The 21274-nt window shown below is 46.0% G+C and overlaps 1 protein-coding gene across 3 annotated transcripts in view; it reads right to left on the reverse strand.

Moving 5' to 3' along the window:
• Positions 1-21274, reverse strand: part of Isha (Insulator su(Hw) mRNA adaptor) — a 151192-nt gene that overhangs the window by 18035 nt on the left and 111883 nt on the right. For 2 of the 3 annotated variants that reach the window (XM_065450098.1, XM_065450097.1), the window contains 2 exons: positions 19958-20158; positions 4197-4244 (listed from right to left, as the gene is read on the reverse strand). In XM_065450098.1, coding sequence (XP_065306170.1) covers positions 4197-4244; positions 19958-20158 — 249 coding nt within the window. The remainder of the gene's footprint in view (positions 1-4196; positions 4245-19957; positions 20159-21274) is intronic. The other variant, XM_065450099.1, reaches the window with a different exon arrangement.

Here is a 21274-nt window from a genome sequence, read left to right on the forward strand (position 1 = left end):
TGGCCCAATTTTATGCTAATATGTCATTTTGGAGCAGGATGGCACAGAAGATTTCTCTCGGCACAATTGGTGCCTCTGTTCCACCGCTGCCATAGCTTTTATTCTGTGGGGATGCGCGACTCTTGCGTGTCCCCTGATGTTTTTCCCGCATAGCGCGTCTCCTGTAATCCGGCTTCGCCGCGTTGCCTGCGTGATGCCTGCGGCGGTCAATGTGGTTGGGGCGCAGTACGAGAGATGGCGCGAGTGTTGGGCTGCTAACGCCGCCTCACGGCAGGGTTACTTGGGGGCCCAGGGGAGAACAGGCTGGCTCTTTCCCGGTGGGTCGGCGAACAGCGTGGACGTCCCGTGCGCGCGCGCCGACCCATGCTTCTGCGAGACCGTCTCGCGCTGCTGCCTTGGAACGCACCACCGTTTGCATGACCGTACACGTGAATGACCAGGCGTTGGGATCCAGCATGGGGCGAACATATTCGCTCGCTATCCGGTTGTGGTGAGTCGGACTCCTAGATTTGTCGCGCGCCCATCGGCATGTTTTGTGGATAGCAACTCGGCTAGCAGGCATTGATCTATGAAAGGTGCAATAAATGCCCTTGTGATTGTTTGCACTGCTGTGTTGTCGCTCCTTTGTCCCAAGAGTACGGTGTGAGAACCCCACAATTCAGATGAACCTATGTACCAGCAGAACACCAAAAACCACATCGTGCCATTGTTGTGTGCCAATACGATGTGAGAATCCCTTAAAACCAGGCGATATTGATTATAACAAATCTGCCTTTCTATAAATATATTACCTCACACTACCGCCCCCGACTACTTCCTTTGGCATTAAGACTTGTGCAGCTTAAACATGCACAAGTGTACGACCACAAAGAGACACACAGAACACGTTACAGGCACAGTGACATGTTCTGTGCATGTTCCTTGCAGTGGTGCCCTTGAGCTACCATCATAACCTTAGGTAAGCACCGACTAGCCCAGCAACATGTCGTTCTGCAGCTTAATTTTTTTCTTGTACTACCCCTTGACAGCATCCCTAAAGACAATGGATTTCTCTCCTTTGTCCTTCTCATGCAAACGCTGTTGATAAACCAAGGCTTCACTTTGCTTTGCCAATGCAAGTTACCCTAACCTCTGCAGGTTTCACAATTTCAACTTATGAAAATGCATTTTCTCTTGGTGCAATAATAAAGACACAGCATAGTTCCTTTCTGCACTTAAAATGCTGTGAATAATTATACAATACCACTTCCAGTTTGCTTGCAAGCAACCCCAGTACTACCAGGATTTTTTCTGAACAGCCCACATTATTGACATACCTGCTAACCAGAGGAACTAAATTCATTAAAATCTCCGACACAAGGGGAGTGGGGGAATAGCATGTATTCTCAAAAAGCTTGTTTTGAGTGCACACCTTTTGTCAGATACAAACATACTTTATTAACAATGGTTTAGACGCAGCACACACATACAGCAGCAAGCTTGGAACAGCAGACTGACAAGGCACAGCTTTTAGACCACAGTGACTTTTTAAACTACTTCACTGTTGCCGATTTGGCCTGCTTCAGGATCTTGCCTGTATAAAATTGTTCAAAGAAGGCACCCCTCGGGCAAATGGCACTTTTGTTGTTGCAAAGCTGCCACGTGCAGGTACCACATATAATTTTGCCTTGCCCAATTTTTTTAACGTGCTTGAAATTTTAGTGACCAGAATTCATTCTTTTTTTTAAAGCTTGACCCAGCATTAATAAAACTGTAGATTGAGCCCACATTTTCAACATCACAGAATATTTAGGAGAGTTCGCAGGTATGCATTTCTTGCCCTAAATGACACTTGGGCACTTAAACATCGAAAACAAAAGCTGTTCTCTTCTGCGCTAACTTTACCTTCTGGGAATTTCCATGTTTTTTAACATTCAGTAAAAACAAAATTGTGCTTTCATCCACTGCAAAGACTTTAGACTTAATCTTTCATGAATATGTGAAATGGGTGCAATGTTCAAATTATTGCACAGCAAACTGAAAACTTTGAGGAGTGTTAAGAAAATGCCACTGGATACTACCACTTTCCAAGTAGGTGCAATGCAGTTTTTGTTGCACACTTGAGTTATTGTCACTTAATTTGGAGTAATGAAACTAAACAAACGGTAAATGATTTACTTTTTTTGCAAAGTGAAAAAGTTCATTTAATTCCAGGTATTTTGTACAATTCTCATACTTCTAAATCGTTTGTAAAGTTAAATGTATTAAACGTTCACCTTCTGTTGACTACAGACTACTGCTACCCTTTAGATCTGAAACCATGATAAGTGGTGCTTATACAGTCTGACACAAATATGAAGATCCCAGAGAAGGCTAATTATTCTCTATATTGAACATGTGAAACTTAATCACAGATACTCATGTAAAATAGCTCTCTCATAATGAAGTGGACATTGGATACAACAATCTCGGGGTGTCCGCTGCCAGCACCATCAAGTCCTCGAATGTGAGAAGGCATCTAGAGGCCAAGTTCCATGAAGCGAACTTTGACAACGAATTCTGTGCGGCAGAAAATCCAGCACAAAGCACCTTCACATATTCTTCACCCCACACTCCATGCAAGCAACAGTGGGCTAACACCACTGACAGTGCTGACGACGCAGCCTGCAAGGAGTCAGTGCCCAGACGAGCCAAACGTCGGGAAGCCGACGGAAGCGAACAGCTGTACTACGGTCTCAATGGTGCGCGTTCCTGCCGCAAGCGACCACTTCCGGTATCATCATTCGCTGGGTGGCGAATATCTAGGGAGACAAGATCGGTGGCAAATAGCCAGGCGTTGGACGTCAGGTGGCGGGCAGTTACCGTAAAGCTTTTTCGCTCCATGGAGGTTGGCCTTAATCTAACACATCAGGGCTGGTTTGTTCCCTGGTTTGGGCACTATTTGAAATGCAGCTAAACAACGATGGGGGTAAGACCAGGTCTCAGACATGTGACTTGTTCATCTGGCAGCAACTGAGCAAGCCAGTGCCCGTGGCCGTTGCTCGAGCTCGGCATACCTTCTTCTTCTATATTTGCAACAGCACCTTCTGTGGAGGATGTGGTGCACGCTGGTGTGCCGATTACCATACCATTCTCACTGATGCTTAAAAACAGTTTCAAGACACAAACGAAACTACTTCCTACTATGCCCTTGCTTGCATCTTTTCTCTGCTGAAGATAACAAATCCATCTATCACAAATGGCTCACAAAAGTGTATCAGACTTCTGTACAGGAGAGTTTGGGTATATCGAATTTTCCAATATGTTAAACCATGTTTTTAGGGCATAAGCCTGCTCATTCAAACTGGGTTCGGCTGTAAGCATAGTGTAGCTAATTTAAAATAACCATCATCCTTCTTGTCCTTCGAGCTATATATTTCAAAGGTTAACCTGTTATTTGATTAAAATGCCCAATAAATCCAGGCTTAAATATGAAAGCATATGCATGTTATCTAGTGACTATTTACTGAAAAATGCTGCACTGAATGTGCCACTTTTATTGCTTAATTCATTATTGGTTTACCTTGCCAAAAAAAAGAATGCTATCCTGCAGTTCGGTAATTTTTGTATAGTGCACATTTTGCAAAATATGCATACTTGTGGCACTTTTACGCTGTCATTGTAAACCTCGAAATGGAACTAGTCAAGCCGCTGTAATTGCAGCTTTTATCGTTGTGCTAACTCTTACATACAGCTGTATGTATAAATGTGGTCAATAAATTAATCCTTTATCTTAACACCAATTCACACTGCAACATTGCATCTAACTGCCAAAGTAGAATGACACATAGAGCTTGGCATTGCCATAGCAGCAATTTTTTCTCTTCAAAGTGTGACAACCCGATGTAGTAGCACAACACTTATAACATTGCTCTTATTTCACCACTGTTGTTTTTCCATTAGTTACAAAGCACAACCGCATGCACTAGTGTCTATGTGGGCAAGCCAGCAATTGCTGGCAAAAGCCCATACCGATGTTTGTACACATTTTGTTACAGGCGGTACCTACAGAATGGGCGTGTGAAAACACAGCTTGCCACAGTACGCAGTGCACTGTCTTTTTTTCTTTCTTGAAACACAAAAGACATTGCTAACAAACATGCTTATCCTAGTGGACGATACAATACAAACAGGCAAATGCAAACCAAAGGATTTTTTAATCAAGAGTTGAGACTCACATGCACTTTTAATTTGTGCCTCGTTCGTCTTAACAGACCCTTGGCCCACTGAAAATTATAAACAAGCAAAATCAGCAATAATAAAACAGCAAAAAAGCACAAGCATGTCTACCTAAGCAAGCAAAACTAATTTACAGAAAGAAAGCAAAAAAAAAAAAATGTAACAGCTGCTGCAAAATAGGCTACACTTTTCCAGTTACACAAGATTAGCCTGACCTAAAATGCCAGAATATGTTAACTTTTAGTAGGGAGCGTGCAACATAAAAACTTCCTTCAGGCCAACAAAAATATCTTGCTGAATCCGTGCCATACCTGCTAAATTGACTGAACTAGAGTGTTGACATGGGATAGTTCATACATCCCAAATTTTAAACAGCAGGAAAGACAGGACAAGTAATGCCCCTGTCAAGCGAGCAAGTTGAGTGCACTTATGGAGAGCACACTTTGGGCTTCGCGGTGCTGAGAAAACAGAGCGCACTCAATGTAAAGAAAAATTGGCGACAGACTGAGAGAGCGTTCTTTGAAGATATAGATTAAAAAAAAAAAACTCTAAAAAGTGATTGTGTCACGGTGTGTTATATATAAGAACAAACTTAATCTATATTTTCTCAACAAAAAATTATAAGGGTGTTGCAAGTCAATGCAGGCCAAAACAAATGCCTAGCCAATCCAGAACAGCATGGTGGTGTGCGACGAGGTGGCATTGGATCCTGCTAGGACAGAATACCAGAGAGTTCCGTTCCAACTATTTTGTTAAAAGCTGTTCAACTAAAATGAACATGTATCCTTTTTCTTTTTTTATGCACTACATGTTGTACCATTTGAATCGCTGGTGGCGATGCTATGCATTTGGCCAGCAAAGTGTGTTCAGTGAACGCTCCCCGACCAGAGTGTGCACTCTTCTGCAAGTGGCACCTCACTTGCGACGTTTAGATTTGGCAAAGTGCACATGTGCACTTAAAACGGGTGACACTCTCTGTAATTGCACTTGCCCGTTTAACAGAGGTATAAGAAAATCCTTCGCACTCTTCAGACTTTGAAATTCAGGAAGTGAAAAATGTAGGATTCCTCTATGTATATGTCATCTATGTTCAGCAGCCATCACCAAGTATGCTTTCTGGCATTAGCTCACCACCACCAAAGCACGCTAAGATTTATCAGTCACTCAAGCAAAGACCATGCAACTAAACAAAGCACAAGCATTACATCACCAGGCCATGCAAATTGTAATGCATAATGCTAGTCTAGACAAGTTTTCTGAAAGTTATTGCACAGCTTCTAGAAACATGTCCACAAAAGCAGAAATGTCTTCCAAGAGCTACATGCTGCATGAAAATGTCGAACTTATCCAAACGTTGCATTACCATATAGGGTAAGAAAACAAACAAGTGCTTCCCACATCAGCATATGCTTCCTTATTGAATAAGAATGCTACCATTGTTTGTATTTTGTACTGTCAACAAAAATATTATGGACCATGAGATCTGAGAAAAGCTGAATATATCTACATCCTCACAAGGCAGCCTGGTATTTGCATTTCAGGCCTTGACTAGAATATGGTAACAACATTGCTATACAGTGGACTCTCACTTGGGTGAACTTCAAGGGACCGAAGGAAACAGTTCACTTAACTGAAAGTTCACTAAATTGAATATTCACTAGACCAACATAAGACATGGCATACCAAGTCAAAAGTTTGAAGTGCAATTCATGGAGCAAAAGACATGGCACCCTTAGTGTTAGAAATGTGTGAAATGGAATTTGTACACGGTCGTCCACTTCCAATTTGAACACGGCTCCGGGCGGCCGGCGAGGCCGGCTCTCCGCGGAGCGCCGCTCGTGGGCGCCGGGGTAACTAACGTGCCGGGGTAACTAACTCGTCTTTCCCGCTACCGAACCCCGCCATCTTGGTATCGTTCGAAAGCTCGAAGTTTCGCCATTCCCTTTCTGAATTCTTCGGTCGTCGCCGTCTTGTAACAAACACACAAACACAAAAGACGCGCAGGTCTGCTAGAGGCGGTCACACGGGCCCTGCGATGAAAGCGGGCCTCCGATTGGTTGCCGTACTGAAAGGTGTCTCGCCAGTGGTTGCTGCTGCAGCAGCGGGCAAGCTGGCAACCACAGCGGACCGCAGTTGTCTGCTTTAAAAACTACGCCGGCGTCTTTCTTCGTTTGACACTCGCAGAACTCGGATTTATGAAAGCTCCCAGGTCAGTGATGGATCGTCGCTCGTTTGAAAAGAACTTTTATATGAAGCATGCCTTCGGGAAACGGAAGCGCAAGCCTCCTACGGCGAGAAAAAGACGGCGGCCAGCGGGAGAAGCAGAGAACCCGACTGAACACGCGGATAAGGTGCCACGTTATCTTGCACCGTGAGATTCCAGCAGCGCAGCCGACAATCGCACTGTGACATCGACACTGATAACCAAGCCACCGGAAGACGTGAAAATGGAGGCTCTCACACCTGTGCGTACGGCCGCGCGAGTCAGCAGCCGAGATCGCATTGTTGGAGGCGACGCGGGTCGAAGGTCTCCATCGCCGGCAGAGACGGTGTGCGTTTCCGATGCATCGTGCGACAAGGACACGCAGCCTGCGAGTGAGCCCCAACCGTCGACGAGCTACATACTGTATGGTGACTCAAGGCTCACCAGACGAATCGTCGCATGATTCAGACGCGCCTCGAGCCGCGTTTTGTGTCCGACCTGACCGCAGAAGTGCAGGCATGCAGCGTTCGCGACTCCCTTCGCGCAGTGTCCGCGACTGAGAAGAAGCAGCAATGCCAAGAACAAATTTCGGCCCCTTGTGGCTGTGAGTTCATTATTATGCCTCTTTCCGTGATGAACTCTTTGATCGCTAAAACTCTATGCCCAAGATGCCAACAGCGTTCTGTGGGTGTACACTGCGATACCAGGCTCGGTCTGGCAGTGAAAATGGTGGTCATGCACTACTCCAGACGGTGCAAGAAAAGGATAAAGAACGCCTGAAGAAGGCATCCAAAGCCCACCAAACAATGAGGCAAGGGTGTAAGAAGATGCCTGACAGCAATGATTCAAAATATTACAGCCCTGGCGCTTTTTAATAAATTTGCAGTGCTTTTAAAACCCAGTTTTCTCAATTGCATTTTTTTTTTGTGAACCACCTCGCTCGTGGAAAGCGTAGCACAACAATGGCTGGACCGATTTTGGCACAGTTTGTTTTGCTGTGATCCACAAGCTGTGCTGTACTTAAGTCAGTCTTGAAATGTTTCTTTATCTTTCCATTATTTAATTATTTCACAATAGCTACATGGCTCCATGCAGTGAAGCACAGTCATGTGCATGTTATGTTGAGCAAAAGGTTATTAGCGCACTAAAAACAAAAAAATCAAACACTGTCTTGATGCAGATTAGACACCTGGGCAAACATGCAAAGTATTCCCAGCTCCCTATCATATCTCGTTACTGTGCCAGGCTTTCCACAAGCAAGGAACTTATAAATTCTTATAAAACAAAAACTAATTAAGATATTCTAATGAAATTTTAGATTTGTCTCTTTATTGCAATGTGCAGTGTGTGTGCCAAATTTCAGCCCTTTCTGTCAAGAAACAAAAAAGTTAATTCTGATCCCCTCCTCCCCCCTAAAGGGACACTAAACGTTACTATTAAGTCAACGTGGACTGTTGAAATACCATCACAGAAACCTCGAAACGCTTGTTTCGTGCCAAGGAGAGACTTATTTTAAGAGAAAATGCGTTCTGAAGCGTCCGTGTATCTCTAGCGCAGTTCAAATCGCCCGCCCTCCGATCGAGGAGTACTGACATCATGGTCTCATAGTGACGTTGTGCCATCGGTGAGTAGAACGGCGTCCGCAGACGGCGCTACGGCTTTTCTGCGCAAAACGCAAACGCGCGGCCAGAAACAAAGCCAAGACAGAGCCGACAGCAGAGCGAAAGCGGGAGTATGGTGGCTAGCGGAAGGAGAAACGAATTACGTCCCACGGCACACGGAGAGTCAGTTTTCGTTAAACTATAGGCTGCGGCGAGCTCGCAGCGTGGTCAGCGTAGTCTGTGAGAAGTGAGGAGCCTTTTCGCACTCGCAACAGAGCATAAAAAAGTGCGCATCGACGCAAAACTCGGCCTAGAAACGTGCTTCGCCACAGCCAGGGCTCAATACGACCAAAGCTGGCACGACCCAGGTGTCGTTTCCCGCACCGCCACCAGGCGCCGCTACTATACCTCAAACTCCAGCGCAAGACGCCCATAAGCTGGTACTTCATTCTATGACGCAAACTTCGACGCTCGTCGCAATCGACCCTGACACCGACAGATTGGCTCGCGATGGTGGGCTCAACTTCAGCGATTTGAGCACCGACGAGCGCGACCTGCTGCTGAGGGCTCGCACTGCTGGCGTCGTTGCGTACTACGACGACTGCTTCGACACCGGCTCTCCGGAGCGGGAAAGCAACGAGGGCTTCCCACGACATCACATGGACGTGGCATTCTCGCTGCTTGTTTCAAATGAAAGTTTCGCGAGCCAGCAGAACCCTCACAGCACAACGCAATAACGAAACTACTGAAACTCCAAAGCGCGCGCAGCGCAGAGTCGAGCGAAAACGAAACCTTTCGAACACCCATATTACTGAAGGGTAACGTCAAAATGTTATTTTTTCTTAGAATCGAATAAACGTAGACAAGTAGCATTTTTTTACGTCTTATAATCGAATGAAATTATATTTTTAATACAAGTAGTTGAGTATTAGTGACACAAATTATGAGGAGTCCTTTCGTCATCGGGCTAGTACCGGAATGTCGCTGGGGGGTCTCAAATCGTGTCATGCATTTACCTCAATTTCTCGGTTACTAAAGCTCTGTTCGCGATTAAATTGACGCCTTAGACGTTCTAGAACATTGCTCTACCACTTTAACTTGAGTTTCTGGTAACCTTTAGTGTCCCTTTAACTGGCCGGAGCCGCAGTTCAGCCCACCACTACAACCATACCAGTCCAGTTGCGTCTGCGCATGGTTCGCCCAGTATGAGGCAGCCTTGTAGCTGAACTTCATCGTGATCCAGGGGTTCATGACCCAGGTACTCCTAGACATCTTGCCACTGAATCTCCACCTCCATCTTTGCCTGGCCTGCACCCCTATGATCAGCTACAACAGGCTATGCTGCACTTGTACGGCACTGCCCACTTCCCGACGTTGACTACTTGGTACGCGTCACAGCTCCGCAAACACAGAAACAGCAATGCTGGAACCAGGGGCGTAGCCAGGGGGGGGGGGGGGGGGGGGGGGGCTTATGGGGCTTCAGCCCCCCCCGAAATTTTTTCGTGCAGTCATGTGCCGCCGACCAAAACAACTCCCGGCGCCAGAAATCATGCTCGATTTTGTCTAGAATGTTCTTAATTCACGCTCGAAAAGACATTTTAGCGCGAACATTGCTAAATCGGGCTGGATTTCGGGGCAACGCCCCATGCATAGGGAGTCACATATCGTAACGCAAGGAGCCCCACCGGGCAAAACATTTCAAGGGCGTTTTGAAGGCGACGGGGGGTCGTCTCGGCATTTCGCGGAGGCTGCGGAATCTACGAAGCGCTTGGATTTCAATTCTGAAACGTTGTGGGTGTAAAGTTCTCATAACATTTTGATGCGAAAGGTCCATTGACATTTTCAAAGTCGTGCTTTATTTTCGATTCCGGAACTTTTTGGGTTTAATGCTGTTGTAAACATTTGACGCCAAAGGTGCATCGACTTTTCTAAAGTCGTACATCGGGCCATACAACGAGACAAGCGAAATCAACATACTATCAGACAAGTTGACAAAGCACGCAGCGAGGTCCAATGAGACAAAGCGTTCTGGTGGTTCATTTGTGCCATCAGGTCACAGAAAAGAATATAAACATTTTTTTTTTCACCTGCGCCAAAGCATCCATGTCAAGACACTAAAGCCACCATTGTAACTAAGTTCTTATTTATTTTTCGACCTAGACTTTTATTCGCGAGGATATATTGAGCCTCTTTCTCCTTTCTTTCTCATTCTTTTTTTTTTTGTTCTCGCAACCCGCGGGCTTCCGATCCAGCCAGAGCGCATGCGTTTTTCTCGTGCCGCATCGATAACCGCGCGGCGCACTTGGATGCGCGTTTGTTTTTCTCTGGCCGACTGCATTTTCGCCTGGCAAAGTTTTGGACGCTTTCTGGCTAGCAGACGAGAAAAAGAAACAATGCATAGTCGCTCGCCGCCAGCACTGCGGGGACTCGATGGATTGCAACGCGTTCGCTTGAGCGCAACCACTCCGGAAAATTTTGTCTCGCCGGTGTAGGATACCGAGCCGTACGCGTATGGTTTTCTGTGGACCAAGCTTCACACGCTTTCTTCGATAATCGTTCGGTAGCCACACTAGGTGCCCAAAGTAGGCATTCGATTGTAGCCAACATGCTTTCCTTTGCGTTATACTTTTTCGCTGCCCCCCGCCCACAAAAAAAAAAAAGAAGACACTATTGCGGTGCAGCGAATTTTCGCATGGTGAAAGTTCGATTTTGTTACTTCTTTTGCGAAAAGTAATGGGCGACGGGATGCTTCAGTTGCCGGATACTATTTTATTATTGCGATAGCAGCTCTATGAAGACTCCAGGCGCATTCCTGTCGTTTGCCCTCATGTTCCGTATAAATAAAGGCCAAAGGCGATAACATCGTGACCGCGCGCCGCATGCTCTATGTCCGAGTGAAAGCGTGCGGGGGGGAAGGGGAGGTGGTGAGCCGACGATGGTTGCTGAGTCTTGTGTGCGCAAGGGAGAAAAGCGGGGAGGAAGCGCGCCGCCTTCCGTCGCACGCGATACATTTTGGGAGTGGAGGGAGGAGGGGGGGGGGTGCTGTGATCTGTGAATCTGTGGTTGCGCAACCTGCTTATTTGCCTTATTTGACGCATTATATATAGTGGCTTTTTCTTAGGTACGTAGATTTATTGGAGGCTTATGCGTATATTTAAACATCTTGTTGCGAGGTTTTGTGTATATGCGCAGTTAACTTTGTTTCCAGTGACAATTTTTTGCCTTGTATCAAACTGTATCTTCACATTTGTATATTCCATCGTATCTTCGCATTTCTAATGTACGAAGGCGAGTCAAATGAAAGTGAGACAACCCGCCCGGCGCAATAATGGTTCGGTTCATTATTTTCGAGGCATGCGCGTAGCACATACGCATCTCATTTACAAGTGACATGCAGAGGTGAGGTTAAATGTTCTTTAATGCTCTCATACACCGGGTTTAACATGGTTGCATGACATTATCGACACTTCAAAAGTTGAACAGCTTGGTGTCGTGAGGTTTTTGACAAATGAAGATGTTTCCCAAAAAGAAATTATTCGCCGTATGGCTGCCGTATGCGTTGAACATTGCGTTTCATTGGCCACTAAGAAGCGTTGTAGCAAACTGTTCAAAGAAGCACATGAAAGTTACAAAGACGATCCACGGCCGGGCTACAGCCACCGTGCAATCCCCCCCAACACAATCGAAAAGGCCGTGGTTGCTCAGTGGTTATGGTGTTCGGCTGCTGAGCACGCGGTCGCGGGATCGAATCCTGGTCAAGGCGGCTGCATTTCGATGGAGGCGAAATGCGAAAACACCCGTGTACTTAGATTTAAGTGCACGTCAAAGAACCCCAGATGAGGGTAACAACTTTTTGTCTGCAATTGTGACCGGGGATGACATGGTGCCGCTACTACTAGCCTGAAACACTACGGCAAATCTTACAGTGGAAACATTTGAATTCACCGCTCCCAAGGAAAACAAAGGCCGTCAGTTATGCCGGAAAAGCGTTGACTTCTTTTTAGATCGTTAGGGGCCACTATTGATCGAATTTTCTAAACCTGGAGAGACTCTAAATCGTTTCAGATATTGTGAAAGATCGGATCGGCTGCGTGTCGCAATTAAGAACAAACAACGTGGAAAATTGCGCATTGGGGACATCTTCCTTCACGACATTGCCCGTTCCCACGTCGCTGATGTGGTTAATACAAAACTGGCAAAGTTCAAGTGGGAAGCGCTGCAACATCCCTCATGCAGCCCAAACCTGTTGCCTTGCGTCTTCCACATTTGGTAAAATTTGAAGAAACTGCTCAAGGGAACCAGATTCGTGTCGAAAGATGACGTGTAGTCATTTACAGATTTTTGAGGCAGCAATCCAAGGAGTTTTATGATACGGGAATTACGCGACTCGTTTGTAGAACAAGTGTCTAAATACTCATGGTGACTACTTTTAAATAATGTACCCGGTTTGTCATATATTCGAATTGGCTCACTTTCATTTGACTCGCCCTCGTATATGTTGCAGAACTCCTGCTTTTTATATGTGCTCTCTGTTGCGACTTTAATTTCGGAGCAATTACTCGCAATGAACAACCGCTGACAGTCCTGCGCAATACATTCTTACAAAGGAAAGTGTCGTTGAGATTTTCCCCTGTTCGTTGCATATGTACAAAAATATTAACAAGGTTGTTGAATGACATATATATATATATTGATCCCTCGACTAATTTTATAAGGAGCAGGCCGAGCTGCCAAGTGAGCCCCCCCCCGAACAAAATTTCTGGCTACGCCACTGGCTGGAACGTTTCGTGCCTATCTGTGCCTTTAAGGGGGGATGCGGGGCTAAAATACCGATTTTCGGAAAAAAAATGTGTTTTAAAGCTTGAGTTGTTTTGGATTGCTGGTTTAATGAAGAATATTCTCACCAGGTTTGGTTGTTATCGGAGAAGTAGAAAAGAAGAAAATGAATTTTTTTCACGACGCGGTGGGGCGCATTTGCTGTCGAAGGCGTCTGTGAACGCTCTTTTCAAGACGCGGCCGCGGTGCGGGCAAAAAACCGAACGTGAAGTGAATGCCTGTGATAGAAAGTTTGTTTTTCGCGCTGTTTAGTGACGGAATACTTTCCATCGAGACTATGCAAGGCAACTATCGAAGAACTAAAAAAGAAAGGCATATTACTGGCCGCAGAAACCGAAACAGGAGCTCGAACCGAAGCAGTGGGTGGCAAACCGAAACAGGAGCTCGGATTGGCGGAAATGTACCACGTGACCACCCAACGCTGTTTTCGCGCCATTTGGAGTCGTTCCTGCTTTGGTTGCGCTCGACGCTTGCTATGTGTTGCTATATCTTCCTTCTGTGAGCTTATTGCGATCATCGGGTGGCCGGTGGTGTGACCCGAAGATGCCCGCAACGAAGGCTTCGACACGGAAAAGCTTCGGGAAGCGAAAACGCATGACGAAAGCGAGAGGCCTAAACAGCACTGGGCGACCGCCAGCAAGTGAGCGTCTGCCTGTGCGTTCGCCAAGCCCAAGCCTGCTGCCGGCGGCTGATGCGAACCCTACAGGCTCCGATGGTGGTTCGTCACCTATGGAAATGTCTACTGGTTCTGCTGATGGTGGTGAGTGCCAATTGACGACATTTGAAAGGAAGGTCGTGCTACTTTGCCAGGTTCCTGCCGACGAAAGCGAGGAAACGCCGGAGCCCAGCGGCCACCGTTTTGTAAAAGTTACAGCCATCAAGGCGGTGGTAACATCGCTTCTGTGCCCGCATTGTGACGGACAGTCGTTGGACTTGGAAGAAATCGGTGCGGGTGTGAATCTGGAGTTTGTCATGATGTGTAGATGGTGTGGTGAAGTCAAGAAGGCCGCGCATGCTCCACCTGTGAAGTCCAGTCGGCAGCCTGAGCTTTCATTGCGCCTCGTGGTTGCAAGCCGTAACTGCGGCATGAACTACAAAACCATGGCAAACTTTTTTGCGGGTATGGACGCGCCAATGCCCATGCACCACAAAACATACCAGATAGTAGCGGAGAAGGTGCACAGAGCCGCTATGGAAGCTGCGTCTGATGTCATGCGCGAAGCCGGAGCCGCTGTGAGGGCAATCAACTCCGTTGCTGGCTCCACTCAACTTTTGGACGTGTGTGTAAGTTATGACGGAACTTGGCATAAACGCGGCCACACCTCACACTTTGGGCTCGGCATTGCTATCGAGCTGGAAACTGGGTTGGTGCTGGATTTTGCTGTGCAATGCAACTATTGCCATGGCTGCAACTATGGTCCCAAAGAAGGTGAGGATGGACATCAAGATTGGAAAAAAGCACACAGTGAGGTCTGCCAGAAGAACTTCAGTGGATCGTCGAATGCCATGGAAGTTGAAGCTGCAGGCATAATATTCAGTCGCTCTAAGGAGCTTCACAACATGCAATACACCACAGTGCTCTGTGATGGCGACAGCAAATCATTCCTGCATGTCTCCAGCCTGCAGCTGTATGATAAAGAGATTGTGAAGGAAGACTGCATAAATCATGTCGCAAAACGTGTTTATGCTGGAATTGAAAAACTAAAGAAAACGACGAAAGGTCTAGGAGGCAAGGGGAAGCTGACGCAAAGCGTGGTAAAAAAACTCACTGCTTACTATGCATCTGCCCTGAAAGAAAATGCTCCAGATGTGACAAAAAATGCAACGAGGAGTATTTGCGACACTTTTTCATTCCTACTCGACGGACGAAGTCCCACGACATGACGCTTGTCCACATGGTGAGGACTCATGGTGCCACTACAATCGGCACAAAGCCCTAGTTGAAGCTGGTAAGCCATCAGTGCCAAGACCCCATCGTCCAGCTTTCAGCAGAGACGTTGCCAAAGCGCTTGTGCCTCTCTACAACCGGCTTAGTAAGCCAGAGCTCCTTGCACGATGCTCAAGAATGCAGACACAGAATGCAAACGAGTCTTTCAATGCGCTAGTGTGGAAGAAGTGCCGGAAGACCCAATTCGCATCCCTGAGAACCGTGGAGACTGCAGCAGCCTTGGCTGTACTAGAATTTAATGAGGGTGCACGTGGCATCAAGAGAGTATTTGACAAGCTGGAACTAGAACATGGAGTCCAGACGGTGAAGCACGTCCAACAAGCAACCCATCAAAGCATTGCCCGAGTGAAGGCAAGGGCGATGGACAGCTCTAAAGTTGAGAAAAAGAAAAGAAGGCTTGAAGCAATTGCCACAGAACAGCGTCGCGTTGAAGATGAGGGCCCGACCTATGGAGCAGGGCACTTGATTAATTTTTTTTTACCACAAAATAAAATAGCATGTTCTCAAATCTTTGAACTCATTTTTCTGAGTTTGCACTTTTTGGGGAAACAAAACCGTTAGGAAAACAATCATTTCTAAACTACATTGCCAAAAGATGCTTTCAAGGTGGTTTCTAGACTGAAATTTTCTCAGGAACAAGATAAGATACTTTTTAGGGTGCTAAATAGTTTCTAACAGAAAATATTTTGAGATGTCTGACATGTAATGACAACAAAAAAATTGAACTTTGTTTTTAGATTGATGACATTTTTACAGAAATTGCATAAAAAGCATGCGAGCGGTCTTATCTTGCACTATGAACAGTCTAGAAGATATCTAATTACAAACAGTTGATATATCTCCATTATTTTTGAAATGATAGTTTTTCTAAGCTGAGACACATGATTGCTGAATATGAGAGCTATAACTTTTTGTCTGTTTGAGCTAGCGCATTGAAACTTTGAATATATTCTAATGAGCAGATTATAAACAGTCGCTGAAAATTTGATAAAAATTGATGCAGTAGTTCAAAAGTTGACTCTTGAGCCTAGCATCCCCCCTTAAAAGCCTTTATTCTTGCATTTACCACCGTGCGTAAGACTGTGTTTGCCATATGCCTTCATAACTGTAGTCACCATACCTGATAGCGTCAGTAGTGATCGCGGTTTCATCCACAACGGTTGCAGCAAACAGTTTCATCATTTTGAGTTGGTGCAATGCTGACACTGAGGATGAAGAGTCCCTACTATATCGCGATGGACAGACAATCAATTGACGACCAGCTCATTGGTGAGAAATTAATCGGGATATGCACGCGGTAGTGAAAGGCGAGTCTAAGATTAAGGCGCACACCGTGGCCGCGCTGCAAAGGAATTTGTGAGGCCTTCATTGCTGCAAGAGTCAATCAGTCACGAGGTGATGAGAATTGCAGCTTTCGCACTGCTTTTATGCAAAATAGAAACAGCAATTGCTCATTCAGTCAGCAAATAAAAGTATCATAAAACCCGAATTATCGAATTTTACTGTATACCGGGTGTCCCAGCTAACTTGAACCAAGGGTTTAAAAATGAAATATTGGGGTCAGGAGAGTGAAACTACCTGCATATTGGTGACAGGCATTTGGCGCACCACAGGAAATTTTTTGTATTGCAATTACTTAACTAGTAATTAAGATAATTTTTTTAAAATTTTTAATATTGACTTTAGACACTAAGTGTGATTCGCAAAGTTGGAGAGCACTTTCAGAAACCCCCATTCCATTATTCGCCATAAAGAAAACCTTACGTGTACCTCTTTTTTCGAGCTCGAAAGAAAGCCCGCGAAATACAAAAAAAACCACGTGACGAGCGCATTCGCGCGCCGCGATCGTGCTGCTCTCAACCGTGCTTTCAGTGAACGAAATCAGCTCCGGTATTCATTCGGCGGCCCCGTTTCAGAGGCAGGCCGATATCTTGGTGGTGGTTTCTTCGGCCGTGTCAGCCAGTTCGCGCGTGACGGTGTAAATTGCAGCGAGTGCGCTGCGCTTTGCAGTCGCGATAAAGACTGCCAAGCTCGAAGTTTTCAAATGAGAGGAGTTTTATTTGCCAGTTGCAAAGAAAATAAAAGTGGCGGTTTATGGCTTGGCTGTGCGGCGATGACAGCCGTGGCATGCGGTTGTCCTGACTCCATTTCATTTCGGTTTCTTACCAATTATAAAAAGTGCTCGAATAGGTCACCTTGTGCGACGATACAGCTCTGGCATCTTGTAACCAAATCAGCCGTTGCATTTCGTATGACAGCCTCAGGCATGTTTAAACAGACTTCCGTTATTTTGTCTTTAAGGTCTTGCGGTGTGGAAGTTGGTGTGCTGTACACCTTGTCCTTGATATGACCCCACAAAAAGTAGTCCAGAGGTGTCATATCAGGAGACCTGGCTGGCCAGTTCACGGGACCTAGTCGTCCTATCCATTTCTGCGGGAACGCTGCGTCGAGCCAGGTCCGAGCCTTGGCGCTGCTGTGCGCGGGGGCGCCATCGTGTTGAAACCACACATTTGTGGCCCTGGCGAGCGGTAGATCCGAAAGGAAGTCGTCAACGGGTCCTCTGAGGATATCATTGGTGTAGCGATCTGCTGTCAGCGTCTGGTCGAAAAACACAGGCCCGATCAAACTACCGTCGAAAAGTCCACACCAAACACTAAATGACCACTGGTACTGGTGCTGCGTCTGTAAAACCCAGTAGGGATTTGAATCGCTCCAGTAATGAGCATTGTGCAGGTTCACCTGTGAATTGCGCGAAAAACTAGCTTCGTCACTCCATATCACTTTGTTCAAAAAATCCGGGTCGTCCTGCATCTTTATCAGAATCCAATTAGCAAAATCGGTCCTGTTTTGGAAGTCCCGTGGCAACAGATTTTGATGAAGCTGTACGTGGTACGGATGCAGGCGGTGTTTGCGCAGTATTCGCCAAACTGATGACCTGGAGACTCCGGTATCCTCGCTCACGCTGCGCACGCTTGCTTGGGGTTCCAGAGCGAACAGCGATAAAATATGCGTCTCGAAGTCCTCGTCAAAAACAGGTGCTCTGTGTCGTGTGGACGTAAAACTGCCCATCCGTCGCAGCGTCTCGAAGGCACGCAGGATCGTTACTGAACTTGGCCGCCTGCCTGGGTGCCATTGTTGCATAAGGTCTGCAGCGCGCCTTCTGTTCCCATGACATGCACCTAGAGCCAGAACCATGTCTGCTTTCTCTTCATTTGTAAACGGCATGTCTGCAGTGCTAGTAATCACTACACCAAAGATTCAGTCTCGCATGAGAGTGGCATAAGAAGAGCACACGACAAACTGTGCTTCACCGCTGCTTCCAGCTTTCAAAATCCTCATTAGGAAACTGCAACACACAGCCGCCAACACCTCGCGGCGAAACATTATTCCCTGTATTTCTCTTTTGCTTCTGAGTGACAAAGCAGACTCGCCATCTCAGTATCTTATCAGATTGGGACTAAGTCGTCGTCGCCGGGTGCCAACTAGCTGACGCGGACGAAAAACCCCCGCCAAGATATCGGCCTGCCGCTGCAACGGGGCCGCCGAATGAATACCGGAGCTGATTTCGTTCACTGAAAGCACGGTTGAGAGCAGCACGATCGCGGCGCGCAAATGCGCTCGTCACGTGGTTTTTTTTGTATTTCGCGGGCTTTCTTTCGAGCTCGAAAAAAGAGGTACACGTAAGGTTTTCTTTATGGCGAATAATGGAATGGGGGTTTCTGAAAGTGCTCTCCAACTTTGCGAATCACACTTAGTGTCTAAAGTCAATATTAAAAATTTTAAAAAAATTATCTTAATTACTAGTTAAGTAATTGCGATACAAAAAATTTCCTGTGGTGCGCCAAATGCCTGTCACCAATATGCAGGTAGTTTCACTCTCCTGACCCCAATATTTCATTTTTAAACCCTTGGTTCAAGTTAGCTGGGACACCCGGTATAGAAATGCTCCCTTCAAATTACAGAAGCATCTACTCACCGCATTGTCACACACCCCAACTCGCACTATGCAGGAACTGCAGGAATACTTATGTGCTTAAAAACGCAACACTCACAATTCACATATCCCCAGCAGCTTGCCAAAGATGACACGGGAAATTCATGCATGTTCATGGACTTGTTTTTACAAAGGTACAGGTACTGTATGCTGTTATTTTCGCCAGTTATATGTAAAAGTATGATTTCATTCCAGTGCGTTGTAAGTAGAGAAATATGCAGAAAAATGTGTATTTGGTTCCTTTTGAACATTGAAACTTCAGCCTAAGCGAATATCAATAGTATACTTGATTGGACATAAGGAAATTTCAGATATTTGCACAAACCTAATAATATGCACTAGGTTTCTTTCGAACAAGAAAAATGTAGCATAGCTCTAATTCTCGCAATCAGGAATGAATGAAGCCAGCAGTATTTACATTAGAAAAATTCTCCAGAATGCCCTGAACATGTGACCCAACTTGTTGCCACTAGCTTAAACCATACACAAGATTTTTTGAATCAGCTTTCATAATCAAAGACCAGAAGTCTGGCTTTGACGGTGGGCTGCTGTGAATGCTGCAAACAAAATTTTGGTTTCCTATCGGATGCCACAGTGCAGGCAATATTCAAATCAAATTTCTTTGAAAAGATAAATAAATAAATAAAAATAAAGGAATAAAAAAGCCATGCACTGGAATCGGGTGATTACTGTAATCATTCTTTGTGTTCCCAGGGTAGACCGATAATAAGCATTCTTCGGTGGTAGGGGATGTGTGTGCTATGCATTCCCTGCGCCCTAGTGCCGCCAAGACAGACACACTGCAGCCACTGGCGTCAGGCACGTTTGCACCTTCCAGCCAAGCTTTAATCGTGTGATGAGGGGCAATTTTCGGATCAAACCCACAAAACTTTTGGCCCACAGAAGTGTATGAAACCTTCTGTAGGGATCGAGCCAACCAAAAAATACATTCAGCCGGAATTAAATTAATGAAAGTCTACTTTATACACTTAGAACAAATATTGGATAAAAATAAGCTATTTTCATGTGAACCGTGATGTCACTATTAGCCCCGAGAAGTTTTGATTGGGAGCGTTCCCTCTTGCACATGACGTCTGCTAGGGGATTATTCATCAATGTGACTGTTCATGTGCGGTTTCAATCATCTCGAACAAGCGAATGCAGCAAGGACAGCTCACCTGGTGGAAGTGGGATGCTGAACTGGGGTACGGGTGGGGGCACCATGGCCACAGCGGTGGGGGCCCCTGGCGCTGGTGGGAAAGCCACTGCCATCATGGCTTCTGCCGATGCTGCCTGCTGCTGTTGCTGTACCAAGTCGAGCATCATGGGCGCAAGCGGCTCACCTGTGCCTCGCTGCCGTTCCTGACCGGCATATTTCTCTGCAGGACAATCACAAGGAAATGCTGCATCAGCCACCCATCACAGTCAGTCCTAAATCCTAAGAATGTTAAGGACTACAGACAATTTGGCTAGTTGGTGTTGCATATTGATCATTACACTGCGAAAAAAAAAAAAAGTATCTCACTACCGCTCACTACCAATTGAGGATTTACCATATTTACTCGCATAATGATCGCACTTTTTTTGTCAGAAAAATTGAAGCAAATTCAGGGGTGCGATCATTACGCGGGTTAAATTTCCCGGGAAAAAAAATTTTTTTTTCGTCCGCGTTTGCTGCGGGATGCGAGATTGCAGGTGCGGGACACCAAAACAAAAATGGCGGCTAGCGGAGCGAGCCGAACGCGCCGAACGCGATTTTTTTTTCTTCTCGTGAGTACATTACGTGCATTGAAACAGTTTCTTCCGTATCAGTGATGAATAATATCGTTAATATCGGCAAGTTTGCGGCAATAACGCAGCCATGTCCACTTTGAGGGGACAGAAATAGGTGGGCGCGCTTAGCTGCCAGTGACAGAAACAAATGACGGGCATGCTGCGGAAACTGCGGCATCTGTCTTCACTACTTTCCGCTAAGGGTGGGCGAATATCTTAGCTGTGTTACAAGCGTCGGCGTATGAATAGGGTGCACTTTTAACGTATCAGAGTAAACGTGGCTACTATCATTGCTGCGCGCGATTTGTTGCGTGCTCACGAGTGCAAAAGCAGATGAAAAGAATCGAAATGCGCCTTTATTGTTTTTGTTGACATCAGCCATTATAAAGCCAACCCATAATAAAGGCAAGTTTGGTTGTACCTCATTTTGTCATGGAAGTGCGGAAAGTGATGAAAGTAATGAAATGAGGCATCTACTTAAGAATGTTTAGTGCGTGCAGGCCGCTTGGCTTGTCTTGAAGAGTCGTTCGCGTAGCATTCGACAGGTGGTAAGCGCGATCATTATTCGCTAGACTTAGCACACGACATATCGCTGCGGCAAGTTCGGGGTGCGATCATTACGCGGGAAATAAAAAAAATCGAATTTTGACGACAAATTTTAGGGGTGCGATCATTATGCGAGTAAATACGGTATTAAGACCTTGTGCATGTGCAAACACTTC

This window comes from Dermacentor albipictus, chromosome 5 (genome assembly GCF_038994185.2).
Source record: "Dermacentor albipictus isolate Rhodes 1998 colony chromosome 5, USDA_Dalb.pri_finalv2, whole genome shotgun sequence".
NCBI lineage: Eukaryota > Metazoa > Arthropoda > Arachnida > Ixodida > Ixodidae > Dermacentor > Dermacentor albipictus.